Here is a 25,638-nt window from a genome sequence, read left to right as displayed (position 1 = left end):
ATGTTGAATTCTGAGTACAGAAAGAATTTGCACCTCCAAAAGTTTTCAGATTCATGTTAGCAGACATCAGTCTCCTTCCTCCCCGACACTAAATATAAAAAAATAAAGCACTAAATATTGCAGTTATTCATAGCAATGAAGGCAGAAGAATAATGCTGCAAAAATGAACATCCAAAAGAAAGAGAGAGAAAAAGATTATTTATTTGCATCAGGGAGCAACATACAACTGAAAATCTTTCTTGAAGACAAGGATGTATCATGATGGAACACTTTGAAGGAAAATAAGATCCCTCTTCTGCTGAAAATGTATGGCAAAATATGACTGATGGAAATCTTTTGTAGTGCTGCTTTCCAGGCTGTGTGGATAGGGGCCAAGTCAGCTTTTGAACTGCTTCTGAAAGCAGACAGATCGACCTTGCTTATCCTAGGTGAGCCAAACTATTTCAGAAGACAGTTTGGTCAGAGCAACATTCATCTCTAGTCTTTAGAGGGAGGATGTTTTCATACTTGTTCTTTGCACTTGTCTCTTTCTTCTCTCCTCCAAATCCCTTATTCCTCATCCCACTGGTGTAGCTGCAGTCATCAGCAATTGCAGTGGAAGTGCGTGCGGAGCCAAAGCAAGCACTGACAGTCTGTGTGTGGTATGCCTGCCCCGTGCATGGAGAGAGCACTGCAAAGTGCTTGTGCCTTCTCTATACCTTCCTGCTGGTACTGCCACTGATGGAGGCTGTCAGGGGAGTGGTTCCAGAAAAAGCTTGATTAGTGTGTCTTTCTATTGTAATTAAGTTCATGTATTACTCTGAATCTCATATTGTCTATTTGCAGCCTTTAGAAAGTGCTGAATATTGTACTGATGACATCTCACCAAGTGTTCTTAACCTGTTGTATTGCAAGAAAGAGTCTTTTCCTGAAGTAGTTTTGTTTGTGCTTTTTGTGCTTTTTTTAGTCTCTTCTGTAGCTTTGTATGTGTGGCATGTTTATTAATATCACGTTTGTCAAGTTAGCAGCACTTTCTGGAATAATAATCTCAAGTAACTTTTGCAAAGTTATTAAAGGCTGTTAGATCTGTTAAGTGAGACCTTCAGGAGAGAGTCATAAGAAGCCTTAGTCTTGTCAAGAAAACAGATGAACTGGCAAAAGGAAATGTTTTTCTGTCCTTGTGTGTCAACAATTTTTTGGTCATGGTTTTTTGGTATTCCTGTCTAACCCTACCCACTAAGTTATTACTGAAAAATGCAACCTCAACTGAAAGTGGAGATCGGATATTAAGTAACTGTTAAAAATATTTAGCAGAGGGGCTGTGTTTGCTTGGCTGTGTATGTTTTATTTACAAGGACGTTAAGTCATGAAATGCTAATGATCTGAGAATATAGACACTCTCATGGGCTCTTCTCCAGGTGTTGCAGTCAAATGAGACAGAATGTGAACTTGAATACAGAATCGAGAGAACAAATGTCTTTTCAAAATTGGATTTCTATCTTTGAAGCGTCTTTAAGCTAAGCTGTAACCTGGTTTGCATTGGAAGGGTTTGGGCATGGCTGTATACTGCATGGGAGTTTGGACATGTTTCTTAAAGATCGATGCCTGGGGCAAAATGAATTTGGAAAGCCCTGTATAATGTATAGGGAACCTCTACACAATGTTGGTTAGTTGTTTTCTCTTTGAGACATTAACCACTGAGTAATCTCTTCTTTTTTTATTTATTAAGCCAAGGACCCTTGTCATCCATAAGAGCAGCAATCAAGAGATGTAAGTCTGTTTTTCTTACTTGTTGAAAGTCATTGCTTTGTAAAATTGCTACATCTTCATTTTTAGCAACTGATTAACTTTGTAGAAGAAAGTCGAACTGTCAAAGTTAACTTTGAAAAGAAAGTTGCTAACAGCCTTTGGGGATGGGGAGAGAGGACTGTAATTCCTTTTTTTTTTTTCCCCTTTGTATTACTCGCTCTTTTTGCTTTGCTGATGATCTGTTCCTTTTTGCTGGTTACTAATGTTTTATGTGAGCACCAGAGCATTTGTGCAGACGTGATCCGTCTCTGAAGACCTTGGGTTACATATGCCCAATTTTTAGGTCATGTGATGAGCTAGAAGCCTGTTTCATTTCAGGAGAAATTTGCAGCACCTGTTTGTCTATATTGGAGACAGGATTAGATGCATGCACGTTATTCATTCCTGAAAGCAAAAAATTATTTCTAAATCTTGAATGAAAGGGTAATCTCTTCTTCCCCATTCTTTTAACCTCTCTTTCCCTGCTCTTGATAGTTCCAGACAGAATTTCTTCAGCTGCGTTCTCTGAAGTACTTTATACTGTTTCTTTTTTCCACTTTTCATTTTTATTTCATTTCTATGATTGCAATTTCATACTGAAGAAACAATGGGGAAAAATACATTAGTATATGTGCTACTGATTTGTTTTTTTCTGAATCTATTAGTCAGGGGCTCATTAGAATGGATTGGATTGGAGATAAGTGAAAGGGGATCATGAAAGCTTCATTCAGTGCAAGTCTGCATGGCGCTGTAGTTAAAATGCAGTGCTTTATCTGTGCTATCACTGCCATAAATAGGAAGCTGGAAAACAGCACCAGATCACAGAAGGCCTTTTGTCGTCAACTCAGGAATTGATAGAGACTATAAGCTCCAGTTCTCTAACTGATAAATGGTCTGAAAGATCATTAAGCAGTCAATATGTATGGTTTTGAAAATGTAGTAGCAAGTGATGCCTCATTTTGAGGCACAATCAATTAAAAAATATATCTAGTCAAGAAGCTGTGACTCCATATATGCTATAACATTGTATCTAATGATACTAATATGTGAATAACCATAAAATCTAAATAACATGGTGAATTATCTGCATGATAAGATTGGAAAAAATCTCTGTGCACTTATTAAGGCATTGTACATGAAACCTTGGTCTTATATATGCCAGTAACCATACCTGTGGATAAATCTAAATTAAAAATTGATCTTGAATAATTCCTAACTCTGCTTGCCATTAATCTGGGAAAGTTGTAGTATTGTCTGGAAAAATACTTTGCCCTAACAGCGTTAGAAATCTGTTTTTATTCCTTAGTCACAGCTTCTGTGGTCTGCTTATCTCTAATTTGCAAGAAACGTGATAGGTATCTACAGGGTTTCAACCTTCCCACCTGCGTACAATGCTTAAGCTCACTTACTTAAACTTACTGGTAAGTCTCTCCCTGTCTCGTGGCCAAAGAAGGAGAGGGCTTATTTTCCTTTTTGGCCATGCTGACTACAACTCTGGGTGGAAAGATGGTGTCATTTTGTTTCAGTTGTTTGATAGATCAAGCAATCGTTAGAAGAAATCAAGCGTGTAGTTGTGAGATGTTCTCAGGAGTCATTTTTTCATTTGAACTCTTCTGAATTTGCCTCTGGATTTTTAATAACAATTTCAGCCAAGAGCATACCAGTAAAGCCACCTCCCACTGAAATTAGTGGAACTATTTCCTTGGACACTTGAGACAGGAACATGCCAAAGAAAGTAAAAAGAAGCTAAGTGCTGCAATTGTGAGACAAAGGGCAATGGTGTTTTTGCTCACTACTCTGCTCTTCCAGAACAGGCTGGCAGAAGAAACAAGCCTGCTGCCATAAAATGTTGGAAAAACCTACAAGCTTGTTCCATTCTCATTCTCTTCTAGGCAAATGTGTGGCTAATTGAAGGATGTGTAACAGCTTGTACACACTTTGAGGCTATGTCTTCCCATTTGGCAGTTCTGCAGTCATTTTTGGCTGTGTATTTTGTTTGTTTTTCATTTTTGTTTCGTCTTGCTTCGGGGCTCCCTAGGTTCTTTTGGCTCATACTTTTTCCCAACAAGATCAATTCTGTGACCTCATTCTCTCCCCATCTGCACAAACATTTGGGCTTGCATAATGTAGAGAATGGTGCAAAGGCGGGAATGTAAAGCCAAAGGAAAGGTGTGGAAGGGATTGAAGTGTCTTCGTAAATTTCTGCTATCGAATTTGAGTGAAACTGCAGTCCTGCTCTACAGGTGCAGTTACAAAGGCTTTTGTTCAGCCACAGTGCCGGCTTCTGTGGTGTCCAGCAGTTTGGTCAGCTGTGAGAAGGTATTTGATCTGGTGGTTTTTGACCAGGTCAGACAGTGAAGTTGAACAGAGAGGAGCTGGAGAGGCAGGAAACAGAGACTGCTCCTGGGGGTGGCATGCTCCTTCCCCCCTGCTGCCAGTGGTCTGAGCCCAAAGTGAGCAGGATCAGAGAGATAAAATGAACAAAAACCATACAGAAAGTGCTTAGGTTTTTTTCGTATTTAACATTCTGAACTCACTCACTGTGGGGTCTTAGGAGTGTTAATGTTTTTTCAAGAGAGGGGACCGAAGTTAGTCTTTGGAAAGAGAATTGGGCAGCCCTATCTCTTTTAGCTGCATTCAAGCATCAAATCAGCCTAGCGCTGATGTCAGACAACCTCACATTTCTCGAGGTGCCTGGAAACAGAAATAGAAGAAAAGGAGCAAGACCTCCCCCTTGTGCCAAGAAATGTACTTCAGCTGTTATTTCAGAGATGTATGAAAATTTCCCATTAGTTTGAAACTCCACTTTTCATATAAATAGTGTGATCCAATCTTTGATTAAATTAGATTTTCTGGCTTTAGCTTGATGAACCTGCTCATTTCAGCTCCCTCTAAAGAAGGCATTTCTGCAGCCATGTAACGCCCTCAGTATTGCAAAAACCACAGGTGTGTCCTCTTACATGGAACCAGTCTGTCAGCTCTTCTGGTGTATTACATAGTAGGTAAAGGAAGGAACATTTGATCACAATTATGGCTCTCTCTGAGATACCATAATGAATAACCTTTGTCCTCCCTAGGCAGCTATTTAGTGAGAAGGATAACTTCTCAGTCTAATAGTCTATATTTTGCATTATCCATGGTAGAAAATTCTAGCCTCGTGTTGGAAAAGTATTGAAAGAAGGTGTATTTTTAAATAGTAGCACATTTGCTTGTTGTAGAAAGTAATATTACTTTAAAACACATTGATAATAGTTGAGATGAATTAACTGAAATAGTTAACTGGAAGGGTCATGTTTACTCATAGCTGCTGGAAAGAAGAATGGGTAAAAGTCATCAGAAAAATGTGAAGCTTGATTTCCCACGAGGTTTGGGTTATTTGAGGTTATGGTTCTCATCTTTAATAGAAAATGAAACTCGCTTTTAAAAAAAGTCTGCGGTGACAAAACTGTTCCATATTTCATGTAGTTTACTAATGGAAATGTACAGATATTATTATGTAGCGTTTCTATTGTGGAAGTGCTCAGTACGCACAGCAGGAGGGAGTCTGAGCAGATCCCTGAATGAACTTTATATTGCCTGAAAAAATTTGCCTGAAGGACTATAAATTCTAGCTCATCTCTCTTCGAAAGACTCAAAAATGTGTGTCAGACTGCTGTTGTCACCATCTCATCTGTATCATTGCAATTTATGAGTTTGTGGTATAATGGTTGTTAGAAAGTGGTATTTTTACAGGCATCTTGAGCTCAAAGCTTAAATTGCCTCCTGCCCCATTATCTGTGTGTGTTTCAAATATAAATGAAATACAAAATTAGCTTGAAAAATATAACCTAGAGAAGAAACTGTAGTGGAAAAACCCATTAAAACGTAGCTCTACAGCACAAACATTCAGAAATAATTGGATAAAGCCACTAAATACTGCTTATAAGAAATATGTACCAAGAATGAACCTGTAAGTCACTCATCTCTTCTGTTTACAGAACTACTGTTAATCCTCTACTGGGTTAAAATCTGCTCTAACAGATTAAACACATTTGGATACCTTGTTGACATTAACAGGAACACATACTTGTATTTCTAGTGACAATATTATTGGTTGGTTTTATATTCTTTCTTTCTCTCAAGACCAGTAGAATTATAAGAAGAAATGGTGTGGAGTTTGTGCACTGGACTTCCCTCTTCTATTCCTTCTTTAACCACTTTATTTACCCTTTATTTAAAAACCACTGTGTGTGTGCTGTGGGTATATCAACACTTATCAACAAGATCATTTCTAAATGTGGGAGTGGAGGGATGTGTGCAAAGTCAGCACTGACATACTTTTTTATTGACTCTCCTGATAGAGAAAATGTTGGTTTTTTTAAGTTTAAAGAAGTCATAATTTGAAATCTTGATAAAAATGAATAGCATGCTTTTTCAAGGCAATTCACAAAGGGAGGGGGCAATAGGGTATGAAAAGACCACACGGCCAGAAAAATGGTTGTGGTTTTTTGTTTGTTTTTAAGTTAAGTATGTGTTATACTTTAAAAATTCATGTATTCTCTCATAAACTTCTTAATTTAAATTCACTTTGAATGGTAAAGGAATAAAAGCTGTGCCAGTCTGCAGACAAGGATTATTTAGAAAGCTTATATTTTCTTTTCTTCAGCGTTTGTGGAACTCCAAGGAATACCTGAGAGCAGAAGATGCAATAGCTTTCACCTCTGCTCTTCTGTGAATTTCAGAGCTTCCAAAACAAAAGATGCTCTGAAAGTGTGGTTGTAACAAAAACAGGAAAGCAAAAAGAGGGAAGCAAGTGTTGGAAGGAGGAAAGTCAAAGTTCTTAAAAAATAAGTTTTTATTAAATATTTATATTCATGAAAGTAGCTTGCCTCCAGAAGTGCCTGGGAGATTTATTTTCAAATGTGTCCATTCTGTTGCTTGAAACAAAAATATTTGTTTCTACTATGGATGTTATTTTTATATAAATATTTTTACTGTGTTGCTTTCAAGTGAACTTACTTGTTTATTTGATATTTGGAGTTTGATGGATTATGTAAATCTCTGTGCCTCACTATAGTTTTGTAGCTTCTGTTTAGAAAGGAAAAGAACTATTTCAGGCTTTTCTTATTTGTTCTAAAAACTTTAATAGAAATAAGTTTAGAGTTCTGTGGGAGAAAATAATACGTATTATCTAGAAATGAAAAAAGAATGGAAGAAATTGACAGGCTTATTGGTTTAGCTTTGCATTCCTCAGTGTTAATTTCTAATTACCATTGCAATTTGGAAGTACCCCAAGCGGTTGTATTGAATACATTTACCAAATTAACACTTACATCCTCTTTGCAAAAGTAATCTTGGAAGAGGTTGGATTGGTTGTTTGAGGGTTTTTTGTGTGTTTTTGTTTGGTGGTTTTGTTTCCTTGAATGTGTGAGTAAGATGATTGCTGTGTTAAGATCTGTGAAGACAAAAGTGAAGGTGATGTGTTGTTTATGTAGGGGATTTTTATTTATTTGTTTTAGCCAAACTGTTTTTACAGAACTGTGCTAGAAGATGGGCTGTTATGCCTGAAACTTCGAGGTGTGCTTCCTGCCTGGGCCAGTGTGCCTGACCATACCTCTTTGTTAGGTGGGGCTATGAACTGTGGGACCTCAGCTTCTTGGCATCTGGATCAACTCAATGTAACCCGTTATTTCTGGAAAGAAAAAAGCACAGACACAATCCATATTTTTAAGCTAAATAAAGCATTCAAAGAGATGTTATTTCCCCTCCCCTTGTTCCTACAGTCGCACTTTGTTCAGCAATACAGTGAACTTTTCCATATCCAGTTATATTCCTCATGGTTAATTGTGGCAGGGAGACTTCTGAACACCCATTGTTAAAATCAGCATGGAACTCCAAATAAAATCTGCTTTTATTTTAGTTTTTTTTTTTTTTTAAGATAGTATACTGTAAATAGACATTACAAATTGCCCTTTAAAATCTCTGGCACATATGCTATCCTTGTGTTACTAACCCATTTGATCATAGCTTCTGGCTCTGGAGCCTTGGTTTGTTCTCTTTCACCTCTTCTTCCTTTTCTGTAACCCCTTCTTTTTTTCCTCTAGCACTCATGAATAGTGCACATCAAAAATGCCCCGTGGAAGAGGTATGTCTGACACAACGCTGTGTGATGCTCGAATCAAGTATGCTTTACTGATTTCAGATTTAATCTGTGATTCTGTGATGGCACAGAAACAGCACAATCATCATTGTTCACGCGATAAGATTTTTTACCACTTCCTAAATTGTCTTTGCTATGCAAAAATTTGTCCCTCGGATAATTTCTTTTTTTCATTGAAGACATCGAAGTGAGAGCATGATGTGGCCATTGAGAAAATTATTTGAATATAAATATGGCAAAAAATTAGGACATAATTTAAAACATAATGGTTTAACAAGTGTTGCAAACTTTTAGTACACAGATGATTAAACTTTTAAGAGATTTCTAGCTGGGAATGTTACTTTTTTTCTTTTTATGTAAAGGAGGGTGAAATGTCTTAGATTTTCTGCACTAGTAGTCTTTCCCAGTAGAAAAGAAAAAGGCATTTAAAAAAAAAAAAAAGATAACATCTTACAAATGAGCCATCAAAAGCAGATGTATTAACACTTCAAAGAAAAAGAAAAGTTTCAACTCCAGGGTCACTACAATGCAGAAGAGAGGAATGTGCGTCGAGGAGGAAGAAAATGGGCAGGATCATCTCTTTTGGTGGTATCTTGGATATAGAATGACTTAAAGTGATTTGAAAGTGCACCCTAAACGTTTAAAAACCTTCCCCTCGTATTTAATGCAAATAATTTTTTAAAAAATCCTTGGTTTGTCTTAGAATCTGGGATTTATGATCAGATGCTGTATGCTCTCCGTTTCCTTTATGGTGGATGGTAAGGGCTATGCTATTCTCCTTAACTGTGTGCTGTGATGGTGTATTTTAACTTTCTCCAAACTTTTGTTTCTTTTGTTTAAATAGCTTCTCGGACTTCTAGCCATAGTGAACAGCAGAGGGATAGAAGGTATGATGCAGTTATTTATGTTGCAATTAGGTGTTACTTTAAAACTTGTTAGATTGTATCACAGTATTACTTTTTATGCCTTTCTCTAGTTTATTTTTTTTTCCTTCTTGTTATCTTTCATGTGTTTAAAAATAAATTAGACTTGGAAGAAAACCACAATGCTGTGATGCTTAAACCCAGGGTGGATTAAGACTTGGAGTTCTCTACTTAAGTGCTGTATGTATCTTCAAAAAAAAAAAAAAAAGGCAACCAAACACCAAACCTATATGGAACTGTTTTAATTTCTTGACATTTATTTATTAGATCACTTCACGATGAAAATAAGCACACTATCAGGTGCACTGTCACACATCCTGGTTTCTCCAAAGGTTTGAGAAAGTAGATCACTAACCTGAATAGCCTTTGAACCAAATCTGCTATTACTTCAGGTGTGAAGGGACTGCATTCCTCCTTGTTTAATTTTTCAAGTTTTAGAACTTAGGTTTCTGCGGTTTTTCTGTTAGTAGACAGAAGTTTCTGTAGCAGATGCTTCATCTGCTCACAAAGCTCACTTCTCAATACGTATTTTCTGCAGGGACTCTAGATTAATTGGTGGTTGGGGGCTGTGTTTGAAAAGCACATGTTGTTGCTGCAGCTTATCCTCTAAAGCAGTTGTTACAGCAGTAAAACAGTGAAAGTACCTCTGGGTCCCTGTTATACTAGATGCTGTAAGCGAAGAGGCCCTGTCCCAAAGGGCTTGTGAGGCATGCTCTGCCCTTCCTTTAGCACAGTGGGAGGCTTCCTCAGAAGTCTTCAGGGTAGACGAGCTTATAGGTAGCCAGCCAGAAGCAGTTTTAACTATCCCACTGTTTTCACACTGCAGCAGACTAAGGGCAAATGCATGATTAATTCTCATTATCCCTTGAAGAGTAAGACTTCTTCCATCTAATTGAGTTACACTTGTATTTGGATGCTTTTAGCATGTAAATTATTTTACTGAAGCCAATAAACCTACTTTTTGGCTTAGGCATTTAATTAGGTTTTCTGAATGGAAGCCTAAGTGCTTATTAGAAAGGTCAGGTAACTTGCTTTGAAATCATGGAAAGATACTTTGGGTAAATTAAAAAGACCTGAGCTGTTTTGATTTTTTGATGCTGAGGGAACGTTAGTCTTTTATATTTAAAGTAACTATTTTGAGATGTTTTAGGTAATTATTCCCCTTTGCTTTACCTCTAGGCGTCCTGAAATTACAATAGTTGCTGCTGAACCCCTCCGGCCGTCCTCCTGGTTTCCAGGTGCAAGCCCTGTCACTCCTCAGGGATTGGGATTCCCTTCTGCTTCACCTCATGCTCAGTGGAGGACAAATGAGCTTATTCCAGCTGAGGTGAGAGTGAATTTACATGAACTGTGTTTGACGTATAAAGGTTAAAAACAAACTTAAAAAACCAAAACAGTTTTATCACTAAGAGTTTTGCTTGCTTAGGTTTTCATGACATTGCTCTTCTGCCTGTTAATTTAGTATTTTTAAATGTATATGCTATTTTTTTTTAAAGATCACATTTGGACATGCATTAATATTTCTGTCTTTGTCTTGTAGCTTCCTCCGTCTTACGAGCAGGTGATAAAAGAAATAAATCAAGTGCAAGTGAATACAACAAATAACAATAATGCTGCTGCTCCTAGACATACCACTACTTCTGCAACACAAACTGACTTTCCAGAGGAATTAATCAGCCATTTGCCAGGAAGTAATGTAAAAAACAGTGTGTCTACACACTGGGAATCTACAAACTATCCGGGTGAGATTTTTTTGACTTCCCCTTGATGAAAATCCTAGTCTGTTTCCTGAAGATGTTCTTCATTATTCATCTCAAGCTGTGCTGAGGGAAGTTCAATTTGGATATTAGGAAAAAATTATTCACAGAGAGGGTTGTGATGCATTGGAACGGGCTGCCCAGGAAAATGGTGGAGTCACCGTCTCTGGAGGTATTCAAAAAAACATGTAGATGTGGCGCTGAGGGACGTGGTGTAGTTGGCATGGTAGCGTAGGATTGACGGTTAGCTTAGATGATTTTAGAGGTCTTTTTCAACCTTAAGGATGCTATGGTTCTCTCATCTGTGCAACAGTTACCATGAATAACAGTTAAATTTCTGTGAATGACTGATGCTGTAAATTGCTGTAAAACTCCTCTCTTCTGAAGTACCATTGCATTCACCTTTAGACTACAATTAAAACTACTTCTGTAATGAAGATGAGTAAAATCATGTGTCTTTATGACTTTACAATAAAAATCTTTACTGTTTTGCACAGTTCTGCCATAGTGGCAATTAGTTTTGTGCCAGTAGAGCTCACAGGTCCAATCAGAGTAACAGCAGCATTACACATTCAAACTGGAAAGTAACTGACTGTATGTGTGTAATACTCAGCTGAGGGAATTACTGTACTGTTCCTTGGTCAAGATGTTACTTGTATACCCTTCCTGGTGCAAGCTAACAAGTAATTTTGAATTCAGAACATGCAGATGCCATGCATTTCAGCACTCTTCAATTTCTTCCTGGAGTTTTTTTTTTCCATTTGTCTTTTTAGAAAGAGAATTCCAGTTTCACAAGCAGCAGTGTGAACACGGTTTTGAACAAAAATTATTGTTTCACATCCTTATGGCTGATAGAAAGTAATATAAATACAGTGTTCTGGAATAGGTAACTGAAACCTTTTCTTTTAGTAGGGCCAAGTCCTCTGAAACCTCCTAGGCCTTCTGCATCTCTCTTGAACAGATCTTCTTCAGAAAATGAGACTTCTTTAATAGCTTTTGAAAGTTCTGAAGATCAGAGACACCAAGAAAATCCCAATGCTGTGATATGTCCTGTGCCAAAGCCAAGATCAAGAAGCAATCTCAAACCTGTGGTCAAAAATACTGAAAGTCAAATAAGAGGCAATGGGGAAGAAGTGAACCAGTCTGACACAGAAAGGCAGCAACTTTCAGTTCAGCAGTCGTCTGTCTTAGATGATAGCTTACTAGACAATCACTTGACAGTGGACAGCATGAGTACAGGAAAGAGCCAAAGTAGTATTGGTTCAAGGATAAAAGTTTTTGAAACCCAAGGAGCTAACAATACCTCAGGACTATTAAAGAAACCAGAAATTGCCCCTCGTTCATTTGCCACAAGACCCGTACCTGCAAAGAAGCCAGTAGTTGCTCCAAAGCCAGGAGTGAACAGAGTTTCAGGAGACTGGGATGCATGGACAGAAAGCAAACCAACACCTTCTTCCAAAGAACTGCAGCTTCAACCTGAAGCAGTTGGGAGCAGTGTTGTAACCAAACCTGAACTGCCAAAGAAACCAAAACCCGGCCTTGTAAAAAGTAGTAGTAGCAATTTTCTTGATGCAAAGAGTGGCTCAGTTGCAGAGAACAGCAATGAACAAAGAAAATTTCCTGTTCCTGCTCCAAGGCCTCTTATTCCTAAAAAGTCACATTCTGCAGAAAATCCTGCTCTTTCTTTGATCCCGCTAAAACCAATCTCTGCTCCGCCACGGACTTCTGTATCTGCCCAGGAAAAGGTTTTAAAGTCTCTGGGGGAGCTGACACCTGCAGCGAACTCCTCAGCACCTGCTTTGCAAAGTAAGCTAGATGTGGAAGGAGATCTGATCAGTTTTGATGATGATGTTTTGCCCCTAAGTCCACCTTGTGCAGTTAAAGATAGCATCAATTGTGAAGCAGCAGCAGGTAAGATGTTGTTTAAAACTGTCACTGTGGTTACTGTTTGCAGATTGTATGATGCTGTATGAATTATGTCTACCTATTCTGCTTGTCTTGACTGAGTTTATGTGTGTATGAAATTCTTTGTTTTCTGTCATGTCAAGATCACTATGAAATTACTTGGGTTTTGGGACTCAGAAGGATTCTAGGCTGTATAAATCTCAGAGGTTTCCTGCTGGATTTATTACGCAATAACTAAAATAATGATAAAAGAGTTGATGCTGTATGCCACGTGTTGCCTCCAGAATGTATCAGAATTCTCTCTCAGGAACTTGGGACATCTTATCTCTTGCCATCCAGTCTAACTAATTTATTTGAGTGCCTGAAATTCTGCAACAGAAACCTCCTGAGCGCAGTAAATATGTAGATATTTATTCCACTAGATCATGTAGGGAAGTAGCAATGTTTATTACTTAGAGAGAGCAGTGGTCAGACATGCTGGAATACTCTCAGTAGTGGCTAGTTATTCTCTTTCATGTGTTGGTCTTTTATGTGGCTATGTGTTTCTTATGCAACTTGAAATTTTTCTGAAAAGTGAAAATTTCACATGGGTGGGTTAATTACTGCAGCTATATTGCTCTCGTAATCTGACTCTGTCAAAAAAGAAGCCAATTGGGGCATTTTTTTTTCTGATTTAGGTAGTTTAAGACACAAGTAGGTGCTGGGCTGTCAATAAGTTTTGCAGCAATGAGTTTTCCCCTCTTAGCACTCAAATATGTCCTGATTTAGCCTACCAGCCCCACTGCGATCCAGGAAGTATTCTGCTTTGAAACAGATGGTATGTCATACAAAATGCATGTTCAAAGGACTGTGAATTTAAACCTTTTTTTACCTCATTTATCATTAAACATCTCAGCTCTCTGAGAAGAGATGCGTAAGTATTGTGTAGTTGTCACAATAAATCAGTATTAATGGTTGTTAGTAAGTGGGATTTCTTTAGTTTGTGGATTATATTGTTAGATGAAGCTCCAATTTATCGCTTCTATTCTATAGTGGCATAAAAAGCCCAGAGCAGATATAGAAAATCCTTAACACCTTTAAACTGTTCAGGTCAATAAAAATCTTGAAGCAGCTTATGAAAGCAATGAAGTAAGGCAACAGAATGTACTTCAGGACAGCTAATTAGCTTAACTTGGATCTATGTCTGCCTTTTTCTTGGATGAAAGCGTTCCAGGAGCACTGCAGAGGCTGTAGCAGACCTGGAAGGAGTACTGAGTGAGTGAAGAGGCATTTTGAGGTGCATGAGTGACAGTATCTAACTGAGAATAGAGTTGTGGTCCTAATGTCTGGAGACTGCAATTGTACAGCAGCCACTGTGTATGTGATAGTTTTAGAAGTTAGAAGCACGAGGAATGGTTACCATGCATCTGAGAGAAAATTCATCTTTTTAGTTTTTTGTTGAAAAGGTTCAGCAATTGAAGGGAAAACTGAACTGTTCTAAGTATCAGAAAAGAGAATTCTTACATCTTGAAAGTGCATAAAACGAAAAATGATGTTTTGGCTGTGTGACCCATAAGACTGCCTTTCCCCTAACCTGAAAAAATTAGCTAATAATAATTCTTCTGTTAAATCAGAAGTTCAGTGATCCCAAAGAAAATCACCTGGAAAGAAAAACAACAAAAACAGCAGGTTTAGTGATGAAGTGATGAGTCTTCACCTTTCTGACATCCTAGATGCTATTCTTGATTTAATAAAGAGCAACTTCCAATTATCGTGGTTGACTGAGGGATTATTCAAATGATGGTTTCTTGATTTCCTGAGTCAACTGTCCATGATCTTATTTGTTTAATAAAGTGGCATCTTTGCTACAACACCTTCATACCTACCAAAGAGAAGGTCTGACAGCATTATTGTTTTATTACACTGAAAAATTAGAATTCGATCCAGATTTTTTCAGGCATGTGTGAGCTGAAGATCATACACTGTAACCTTGATTACTAATGCAATGCTAGGTCTTGACAAAGCATCTGCAAGAACAACAGTGGCTTTCTGAAAAATGAGGCAACACAGAGCAGTAACACCAGCTATTTCTCCTGTTCCCATAGGAACAGCTTAGGATTTACAAGATGAATCCGCAGTAAAATGTTTTGTAAAGGCAGGAGGAGAAGCTGTAATCTAGCTCCCAGTTCCCCAGACCTTCGTATTTTTTACATATTTGTCATTGTCATTACTTAACAAAATGACAGTGCTCTGCTTGTTGTTATGGCAACCCTAGAGGAGGAAGGCTTTTATGCAGCGGTGTTTGAAACAAAGCATCAGCTGATTTTTTTGGTCAAAAAGCAGTTTTACATCACAGATTATAACATTCACAAACTTTTTTTTCTGATACAGCACAAATGCATCTGGCACTTAAACTAATGTAAACAGAATGGGACAGAGATTACTGCTTCTGCTAACATCTGATGCAAAAGTAAGAAAGTGAAGCATTCAGTTGATGATGGGAAAGGTGGAAAAGTTGAGGTGAGCATCTGGATGAAAAAGTGAAACACAAGCAAAACAAATGGTTCTTCCAGTGCGAATTGAGAAACAGGGTATCAAGGTCACTTTCAAAGCTTTCAGCATCCATGATGACAGCTGAAGTCTGTTGAAGCACTGGAGAATCAAGAGCTGTGTGATTCAGAGGTAAACCGTGGCAGAACCTTGCAGCCAACTCTTGTCTTCACTGCTGGCCCAAGGGAAATGCCAGGAAGGAGAAGTTAGGAGTGACAAATTCGTAAAACAGTTCTTTTCAGCAGCAGCCAAAACTGATGCCAGTTTCAAATGCCTGCATAATTTTTCACACAAAGGCTAGAGATAATGTTCACAGGTGTTTGTATCCTAATAAAATTACTTCTGTTTTGGTCAGTCCCTTAGAATGTGAAGGCATCTACTTGGGAGCGTAAATCTTGAAGTGTTAATGCTTTGATGACAGTTGTGATATTTTGGATCATAAATAGTATTTTTACAAATCTCTTATAGCTGGTAACTGGGATTTGTGCAGTACCTTGGGGTTAAAAGTTTCACTAATCTGTCAGTTGGAATCTTTTCTCAGTAGTGAATTTTTTTACAAGGGCTCAGAAATGAAATCCTAGTGCAAGTTGAACTAAATAGAAGTTCTATGGCTTTGGTAGATCCAGGATTTTCACTTTAACTTGTAAGAGTTGCGATGTTAAAGCATGTAGCGTGCCTGCCTTCAAATGTCCCGAGGCGGAAAATAAGGCAACAGTGCATTTAAAGCATATATTTAAATTAAAACCTGGAGGTGATCCTGCTAAAATATTTAAATTCTTTTCTATGCATATAGAGTTCTTCTCCTTTGCCTTCTCTCTGAGATGTCATACAGTTCACTGGTCGCTCTATTTGTGATACAGCAGCACTTAATTTAAACGAAGTGTTTTGGAAGGTAATTCGGAGATATTCTAACCTTACCAGCAGAAGGCAGCTTTCTCTTCCGTCTTCATCGTATTGATGTATTTCAGTTCTAACAATAATACAGCTGATGCATTTATCAATTCTTTTATTTAGTTATTTACTTCATCATAGTATAAAAGTTCACTTCTGTCTGTATGGGGAGAAAAAATGACCAAACCAGTGATTACTGTCTATTTATATATCTTGTTCCTTCTTGCAGCATGAATGGTAGCATCTGTGTGACGTTGTGGCCAATTCGGAAAAACTGCTGCTTGAGTAACTCCAACTTTGTCTTCTGTGGGTTTATTGCCCAGCTGCTTGTTTTCAATTGCTTCCTCAGGAAGGAAGAGGAAAAAAAGAACTAAAATATTTGTAACTGGTCAATTACTCCAGAACTATCTTCAAAATAATGCAACTTTTCTTAGTATTCTGCTGTGTTACTTTCAATGACTCTTGTGGTTACTTGCTTTTACTTATATTCCTTGACACAGCAAGAATGGATGAGGCTATGTTTCTTACTCTCCAGGAGCAGTCTTGGGTTTTGTTGTCCACCCTGCGTCCAAGTACCATCTGGCACCAGAGTGGTGAAGTTAGACCAGATTACATAGCCAGTTTCTAGCAACATAACATTGTAGCTGACCACTTCTGGGCAAGAGGTTGGGTTAGGGCCTCCTGAAGGCTCATACAACTTGAACTACTAGATTCTTTTCCGTAACGACAAAATAAATTAATGATATAGGAAAACTCTCCAAACATTGCAGTTCATGTTGGTATTAGTGGTCCTTTTGTGTCAAAGTCTGTGTAATTACTCTCGTTTCTAGTAGTTCTTCACTGCTAGCTTGTCCATGTTAAGGTGTTGTGCTTTTAGATGCACATAAAAAGTAACTGTGGGGATCCCCACAGTTTGGGAGAGAAATGCCAAAAACCTGATTATAGTCAAAGCTTGAAAAAAGTCCATTTATAACCATTTCTGTGACCTGCGTAGTGCTGTAATTTTTACATCCTAGGAATGCTTGTCATTACGTGTTACAGTAGCCCAAGAAATTTTGCTATTCTAGTAGCAGGTTTGATTTTTTCTTTTCCAGCTTTCTAACACCATGGATGAGGTATTTCATTGTTCAACTGAGGACATTTTGTGTTTTTAGCGAGTATGCTTAACATTGGATCTTCTATTGCATCTCTTATATACCAATACATTGTAGACAGCATTAAATTCTACATAAGTCTGTGACTTCATGCGTTTTTGTTGTGCTGATAGCTCCTTCTGCGTGCCCCACGTGTATCCTTTAAACATCATTCATTCTTTGGGTCAGATTTGTTCTTAAAAAGCAATGATTGCTAGCCATGAGTTACCCATCTTTTTGTTTCAATTTGTTAGATGTCAACAGTGAACAGAGCGCATTGTCTAATACCTGTGCAAGTACTTCACTGCATTTCTGCTGCTCTGAGTAGCAATAAATGCTGCCACATAACATCTTTGTGTCCCTAAGTCTTAGCATAACTCATTTTTTTTAAATCTTGCGTATGTGTGAGAAGTTTGAAATTTCTGTTAGGGCATCTGGATCATCTTTCCTTTTCTTGGAGGAAAGATGATCATTAAAGTAACACTTTCTGAAATAGCTGTTTGCTTTGTTGTTGTGCGGTTTTTATAGAACAATATTCAGTGAATGCTTCAGAAAGTTCATTGAATGCTGTTGTATCAAAAAAAAGTTTTGGGTAACTTTCTGAAGCTCCTCATTCTTCTGTAACCCGCGCATCCCTGATTTTAAATGAGGATGATAAATGGAAGTGGGCAGAAAAGATCTCTCTCCTGAACTGGTAAAAGAAAGAGGTGATATATGGTGTATTTGGATGCACAACTTCTGTTTGCCTTTCCTACAAAGGAGTACAGTAATGTATGTTACTAATTAATCCTTTGAAACAAAAGCTCTAGAAGAGTGAGACTAATGAAAACACAGGCTTTAAGTGTCACTGTAAAATTTTAATAAAGAAAGATCGATAGAAGTCTTTTGATATTTTATGAAAAATGCCTTGCAGATTAATTTCCTTGAGCTGAGGAGGCTTAAATGAGTATATTAACAATTCTGTTTTCACACTCCCATGAATTATACTCAAACGATGCCCAGTTGTTGTTAAACAACATAAAAATTTGATATGCTGTCAGTCCCGTTGCACAAAGCTGTACAGTCATTTACTCAGCCAATTTCTGCTGCAGACCCAACACTGGGGAATGGAATGACACAAACAAGGTAATGAGTTTTCAACTAATTATGAGGTGACAACAGTACAATTGAACATAAGATAATGATGGAAAACTAAGGTTTATAAAAGGATTTTCTCAGCCTTGGGTGAGAAAACTGAGACTTAAAAATGTTTTCTCTCAAATCTGTTGATTGAGAGACCTCAGCCAACTGTTGGATGTTCAAGAAAACCATCTCTATGCATAGAAACGATCAGCAATTGACAAACAGTAATTCTGTAAAATTTGAGATCTTCCATTTTATAAGAATTTTGGTTGTTTAAAGTATTCCTGTTTGGCTTTACTCTGCCTATATTTTTTTTATAAGACTGAGGCTTTGGAAAATGATTTCCTCACAGTTCATGCAGAGCTTCCTTCACCTCTGCAGCAGGTGACTGTGAGAGATCCCTGTTGCCTGGTTTGTCCAGAGCTGTCTGCCCATAAGTATGCTGTGCCTTGAGCTTCCCCAGGAACTTCTACGGGTAGGCCTCTACAGGGGGCTCCTTGCAGCTAGGGCATGGTTACCACATAGCTGGCAGGCAGGGGATGAAAGCCTGGCTTGGATTTTTTTTTTTTTTCATCTGCACCAAAATAATTCAGAACACTGTTGTAAGAGTTAAAATGAGGTAATTTTTTTTTTTAAATGCAATTTAAATTGTAGCAGTGTAGCTTGCAGACACAGGTGTAAAGAAAAGAAAGAAAATTAAAACTGCAGCCTTGTTCTGCAAGTGGGATTTTTGTTTCTTGTAACTACCTTACTGCCGGACTGCTTGCAGCCCTGCTGTGATCTGTGTTTTTCGCTCCTCTGGAAGAAACTCTGTTCTGGTGCAGCTTTCACAGAAGGAGCCTAAACCTTTTGCTGACTGGTGCTAATCCAAGGTGCTCCTGCAAGGAGAACCCTGGGGTTGGGGCTAGCAGGAGATGAACCTCGGGGCAGGGGAGCAGAGGGGCTGCCAGCAACGCGTGAGGACTCCAAGTTTTGTGCTTGCGGGAGGGCAGTCTGGCATGCTGTAATTCAGCAGCTGGTTATTACACGTTGCTCTGTCTGAAATTATTTTGGGCTATTGTTAGTTTTAAAATAAAGAGCTTAGTGTACTTGGTGGTCTTCTCTCTAAAAATACCAAGTTCTTTAAAGTGCTGAAAGATTTGTTCGTACGTAAACACTGTACTTCTAGATATTTTGAAATCTAATTTGCATTCACAAACACAGATTTCAAGTGTATTGATAAGCTGCACTGATATGCTGTTCAAAATTATCTATAAGAAATCATGACTTCATGCGATGTCAGGTTTTTTGTTTTTTTTCTAAGTGCTGAAGATAGGATTTTAACAAATGCAGAGTTTCCACCTTTATCACAAAGTGTGCAGTAGTTTTGGGAAGGGGTGAGTTTTTCTAAAAAGCCTTGTTGAATTTAAAGAGATGCCCAGCGTGCTTCTTCTCTGAGACTCTGACACTCCATAAATAACATCTCATTGAGGTACACATCTGAAAAGGCCACCATAGGAGATCAAAGTCATCTCTCGGAGCTGTGAATACATGCCATGGGTAATTTATTGGCTGGAATACTTCTCCAGTTTCTGCCCTATATGTTTATGATGCAGTTAAGCATTAGCGTTTTACATCAATTTTTGGTAATGTCAGAGAAAAAGGTAGCGTCTGTTAACAACATAGGAAATGAAGTATTGCTTTTTGACATGAAGGTGTACTTTAGAAAGAGCCCTTTGATTTGAGTTTTATTTATGTACAAGCATTTTTACAGCTGCCTTCTACATGCGCATATGTTCTCATGCCATGAGAGTGAGACCAGAGATTAAGTTTATTATTCATAGAAAACATTGCTCCTATCTTACCAATGGAATGACTGGATGGTCTTGTAGAGGAATGAGTGATACATGCAGGGGCAGACAGAGCTCAGGGACAACTCAGTCCTTGGCCTGAACCAGTCTTCCCCATGACTTCAGGTTTATAATCAGCAAAAATGATGCAGAATCTTCAAGGGAATTAGGTTTTCTACAGTAAAGAGATCTTGTAATTAGTAACATTTACATTCTTTCTGTTTTTCTGTTTGTTTCTGTTGGTGTTTTTTCTGCTGTAGCACTGGCTGTTTAGCTTTGGCAAGATTTTATTGATTAAAACTTTCTGGCAATTGCGTTCACAGCATATTCAAGCAACTACTCTGAAAATACATTTCCCTGACGCCATCCTGATTGCAGGTCCCTATTATCAAGCAATGAGGTTGCTCAGATTCAGTGGCTTTATATAATCCTAGAAGGCATCTGGAACGTGTTTGTGTTAATTCAACTGTGAAAGCAGTTGTACCAAAAAGATACATTATTTACAAAGTGCTCTACTCTATTCATATCAGCCCAATGTTTGTCCCTGGAAACATTTTTTTATTACTTTCTTGCATGTGAATATTGATGTCCTTAATAACTAATGCAGTAGCTGGTAAGATTTATGTTCAACAAATAAACCTTAAATATATTGTTTTTTTCCCTTATAGATCCATTCCAGCTCCTTCCCAAAATTGAACCGGCAAAGGAACAGGCAGCTCAACCAGCTTTAGCACGGAAACCCACTGTTATCCGAATCCCAGCTAAGCCTGGAAAATGTAAGTTTTTTTCCTGAGCTGCCTGAAAAGTCTTTATTGGGAAATGATTTTATCAGCAACTAACTTTTTTAAAAGGGAATTGCTATTAACTTGCTGTATTAGCTGTCAAAGAAATCCAGAGGTACGGCATAATCAGACAAACGACACACCTAAGAGACCACCTAAGAGCTGTGGTGGGAGGGAGCAGTGGCTGGGATTCATGCTGCTCTTGTAACTACATTGTCTGGTGCCTTCCCTTGCACTAAGTTTGATGTTTCTCGAACCTTCTGGAGCTAATGCTTACCAGAGGGGAAGTGGCGGCAGGGAAATGATCTAAAAGCTGGCAGAGAAGATGTGTAGGAGACCCTTTCAGCAGAGCAAACTTGTTCGGTCAGCTAAACCATACTGCTTTGGTAATAATTGACTTATGTTCAGAAATCATCTGAGGATATTTTGTTGCCACTCCCAAGTTTCCTGGGAGCAGGACCTGCACTCGTCAAAGGGACCTCATTAGTATATTAAATTGTTCTTCAAAAGTTGTTGTACAGTTTTCATGGCTTACATCAAAAAGTTTCCTTGACCCCTGTTTGATCTAAAAACAATGGTTGTTTAAGCAATAGTGTCTTGGTCGTAACTGAAGGAGTGAAAAAGGCACGCAAGAATTTGGATGCAAAGAACTGATTTGTTCAGTTTTGTGTCAAGGATCTCCTGACTGTGGCTTTCTTCCACCTCTGATTCTTTATACCTTTACAAATGGCACTGACAGTGTCTCAGAGTGGAAATTTATCAGAAAATTTGTATCGGTCTTTGTGTGTTGATCTGTCTGTCCTTGAGTACATACTTGCTAACATTTAGCCTTGTGTTTTATACTCAAAGCTTAGGAAGAAAGATCACAAGACAGCTAGCTCTAAACACTCATGCTTCAGACTCCTATTTTATTAAGTTGAGTAGATGTAGAACCAAAAATATCCTGGTGGTATTGCTGCCAAGACTTTCTCTTCTTATTGCCTGAGATCCCCTCCCACCACTGTTTTAAAATATTAGGTTTTCTTTTCCTCTGCATACATGTTAAATGCAGTGGAAGTGATGAAAAATGCAGAGAAGACAGAAGATAAAGCTATGAGGAAAAGTCATTCTGCTAATACATAGTCATAAATAAAAGCTTTTTTTCAGTTGGAAGAATATGTTTACAATCTACTGTAAAGAACCCAAGACATAGGTTGTCTCCACAAAGGAGATCTTTCGTTGTAATTTCCATAAAAAAAAAAAAAGACTTGAAAAATTCATTTTTCTTGTCTTTTTCCTTATCTGGATTCTTTTCAGCTCGTAGATAACCTGTCCCTTGCTGCTCTCTAGTGGTGATTGAACTTTCTACAAAAACTGCCAGTCATAATGTGCTTAATTACAGTTGTTAGAGGGATGTGAAGGACTGTTTTGCAGGAGAGATGGCTGGAGGATTAATGGGATGTGAAGGAGCAGGTTCCAAATAAGCAGAGTAAACTTCCTGTCAGATAGGAGCTACTGTAGAAATGTAAACTGTTAATAAAAAAAAAAAAAGAATAATACAATTGGGCTAAGGAGCAACAGTGCTGTAGTAGCATTTACCTTGTAGGAGAGCTATGTGATCTCAGTACAATGGGTTTTTCACCATTTTGTGTTAATTCTGTCAGGAATCAGTGCAAAACAAAAACCCTAATAAAACTGGAAAACAAAACAAAACAAAAACCAAAAAACAGAACTTCCAAAAAAAGGACAGAGGTGGATGTTGAAGAATTTGGGCTCCAGTGCTTTAGAAGTTATTCATTAGCATTTTTGTTGAGCTGTGATTAGAAAGGAAGCATTAAACTTCCACTTCAGTTTTTACACTTAGAAATCACTGAAGGATAGCCCCTGCTTTCTAGTTTTTGGAGCTTGTTTTCTTCATTTTCTTTAATTTTGGCTTTATAGACAGCAAAGAAAGGGAAATTAAGCCATCTGTGCATATATCCAGATTTGAAATTGTGTGAATAAATAAATGTCATGCTCTTTATATGTCAGTGAAGTATGTTAAGAGAAGATATCCATTGCAGTTACGTGCAGGTACCGTTTTTACTCCTCACAGTACTGGTTTAGAAGAGTGGATGAACTTCATTAGCTTCCGTTCCCTGTGCTCAGTCGTTGCGAACACAGTAACTATGACCTGCTAATAATCCTGAGGACTATAACGTATTTATCCTTGAACTTATTTACTTTTAAACATCATACCAGCCTTTTAAATCACAGCAGTGCAACGGAGGTGTTAAAAACAAACACCACCTCTCCTTCCTATGTGCTCATTCTTTGTTAAGAGTACTTTTTGTAAAATGAGTGACTTAAAGTTGTTCTTTCCATAGAATCTGTCTTCATTTTTGTCATGTATGCGGAAGTCCAGGCTGTGTATACATGTTTTTCACATAATTCCAAAGCTGGCTGGAAGTCAGAAGAGCTTAAGTGTCTGAAATTTGTTGTGAGAAAAGACTTTTCCTTTTATATAAGTGTATTTTAAAATAGGTGACAAAGTTTCAGTATATGAGGACAAAATGATTGGTAAATATGCATACAAAACTGGTCCCAAGCACTTCCCAGATTTCAACGGTGGAGACATTTAAAATAAATCTCATACAACTAAGGTTTTTTGTATTTTTTAATTGAAAATGAGACCATCATTTTTCTGTAGTAAGAGCTGTACTCTTTCCTCTTCTATGTTCTGAATTTCCTCAGCTCCTTACAGACTGCCAGGGAACTCCCATCTCTCCTTTTGTTTTGTCCTCCTGAATTTTCTAGCAGGCAAGAGTTTTTTCTTGCCTTTACCTTTCTGTAGATTCTTCCATCCAAGTCTCCTGATCATTCAGGGTTACTTGAAATAACCCTCAGCTGTTTTCCAGCCTGAAGGATATTCCAGGAGCTGACAGCTGAAAAAAGTGAGCTAGTTTAGAAATGTGGCTGAGAGATGGTGATGGTGTTTCAGGGTATCTAGTAATGAGTCTGACATTCCCAGGGGTAGGAACTCTGCTACTCGTCTAATATTATATCAACAAGTATTGCAGCTGAAACCCTAGAATAACTTGCTGGTGTCCTGAGACTAAAGTGGGAATTCATTATGCAGAATGGGAAGTACTCCTATATTCAGTGTCAGAGTTGCAACGTTCCCTTCACATCCCTTTTCTGTTCACTAGTCTTTAAGTGGTCCTGTGCATTGGCTGCTCTGGCTCTGAGGAAGGCTGTTGTGTTCACAACAAGATGCCCCATACAAAGGTGGATTCTCTTATCTAGTGTTGGTCTGTGTAAAGAAGCTATCAATTAGACTTTCTATGTAAACAAGCTACTAATTAGACTTTCATTCAGAGCTTTGATTTTACAGCTTTAGATGAAATTCCACATAGCCCTCCACCACTTCCTGCTGAAAAGCCTATTGGCAACACCTCTGACATCACAGCGGGCAAACCCAACAGTGGTGACCTAGTAAAAAACATGGTAAGTTATAACTGTTTTGTTGTATCACAGCTTTACCTACTTTGGGTAACAGATCTCTTGTCAGTCTCAGTCCTTTTTAAAGTAATTTGTTTGAGGGACCGAAGGATGAAAGGGACTACTCAAAAAATGAGTCTTTTAATGGTGTTCTTTAATAAGGTAATTTAGACTGCTGGCAGTTCTGAAAAACGCTTTGATTTTTGTAATCATTGATTACATCTATCTTCAATTTTCTGTGTTTTGTAGCTGTAATCGGGATATGCTACAATTGAGTTTTGAAAACAGTGCAAGGTGGTTCAAAATCTAATAATATTTGGACGGTCAAATACTGCCGAAGTCCTTTAGAGATACATTTGTTTTTTTTAATTTCATACGCGTACTACTTTTCCTGCGGCCAACCTAATTTACAGGTAGATAAACTGTTCTGTTGGTAAGCAAAGCTTGATTTCTTCAGTTTTCTTCAAGTTGTTTTATTTTGGCCCTTACCAGAACCTAAGTAGAACCATCTATTTTGGAAAGTAAGGCTCTGCTCCTTGCTGCTGAGCACATAATAATGGTGTACATTGTATCTGTGTGTCCTGTATGCCTTTTGTTGCAGATCTACTAAAGAGAATTAAAGTATAAAATGACAGTAGAATTTCCAAATGTTGAGAATGATGATAACAAAAATGGCGGGGAATCTTGTGGAAACCACAGACAGTAAAAAGATAAATCAAAAGCTCAGACTGGGTGGACAGCTGCCAGCAAATGTATTTTTAGCTTCTTCTCCTAGTAGATAGAGAGGCTTTTGAACATTGTAGCTAAAGAAGCTATTCATGGAGGTCCTATCTTTTCTAGACAAAGCTGAAAAAAATAATTGCCAATAGAAGGCACTAAATAACATTTTACGCAGTACAAAATGTTTGCAGTATCATCCAGATTATTATGACAGGTGCATGGAAGATCCACCTCATACAGTCATCTTGGAATAACCTGTTACAGATTTTGAGATTCCTCCCTCTAAACCTGAGTTGCAGATGGAATATGGTCATTTCAAGCTATTTCCATTGCCAAGTGGTGGATGCTGAGAATGAATTCATAATGAAGTATTACAAAAACTGGGGCTCCTAAAACTAGCAGTGTTTGTGAAACTGATTAACTAGCAACAATGGAACAAGTAGGAACAATTGACCTTAAGTGGCAGTTGGTACAGGTTTGCTTCTTTTCAGGCAGGAGAGGAAAAGTTTTGCTGTTAGGATACCACTCCCATCTGAAAGCAGCAGGTTTCTTTTTAATCAGAAGTATTTACTCAGGAGCATTCATCTGGGGACTTAGTCAAGAGTCAAAGTTCTGTCACAGAATACATCTAGATATTTTCTAGGTGGAGAAAAATCACAGAAATAATTTACCAGTTTCAGGC

The 25,638-nt window shown here is 38.0% G+C and overlaps 1 protein-coding gene across 12 annotated transcripts in view; it reads left to right on the top strand.

The window, feature by feature from the left end:
• The window catches only part of SH3D19 (SH3 domain containing 19), an 84,219-nt gene that overhangs the window by 42,466 nt on the left and 16,115 nt on the right, over positions 1–25,638 (top strand). For 6 of the 12 annotated variants that reach the window (XM_021393747.1, XM_021393749.1, XM_021393750.1 and 3 more), the window contains 6 exons: positions 8,751–8,793; positions 10,009–10,156; positions 10,370–10,571; positions 11,496–12,497; positions 20,664–20,771; positions 24,130–24,242. In XM_021393747.1, coding sequence (XP_021249422.1) covers positions 8,751–8,793; positions 10,009–10,156; positions 10,370–10,571; positions 11,496–12,497; positions 20,664–20,771; positions 24,130–24,242 — 1,616 coding nt within the window. Of the gene's footprint in view, positions 1–1,708; positions 1,750–7,850; positions 7,892–8,750; positions 8,794–10,008; positions 10,157–10,369; positions 10,572–11,495; positions 12,498–20,663; positions 20,772–24,129; positions 24,243–25,638 lie in introns of all 12 variants that reach the window. The other 6 variants (XM_021393746.1, XM_021393745.1, XM_021393754.1 and 3 more) reach the window with 2 other exon arrangements.

The sequence above is a fragment of the Numida meleagris genome, chromosome 4 (genome assembly GCF_002078875.1).
Source record: "Numida meleagris isolate 19003 breed g44 Domestic line chromosome 4, NumMel1.0, whole genome shotgun sequence".
Taxonomy (NCBI): domain Eukaryota; kingdom Metazoa; phylum Chordata; class Aves; order Galliformes; family Numididae; genus Numida; species Numida meleagris.
Note: the sequence above shows the minus strand (reverse complement) of the source record. Positions and strands in the feature narration are given on the sequence as shown.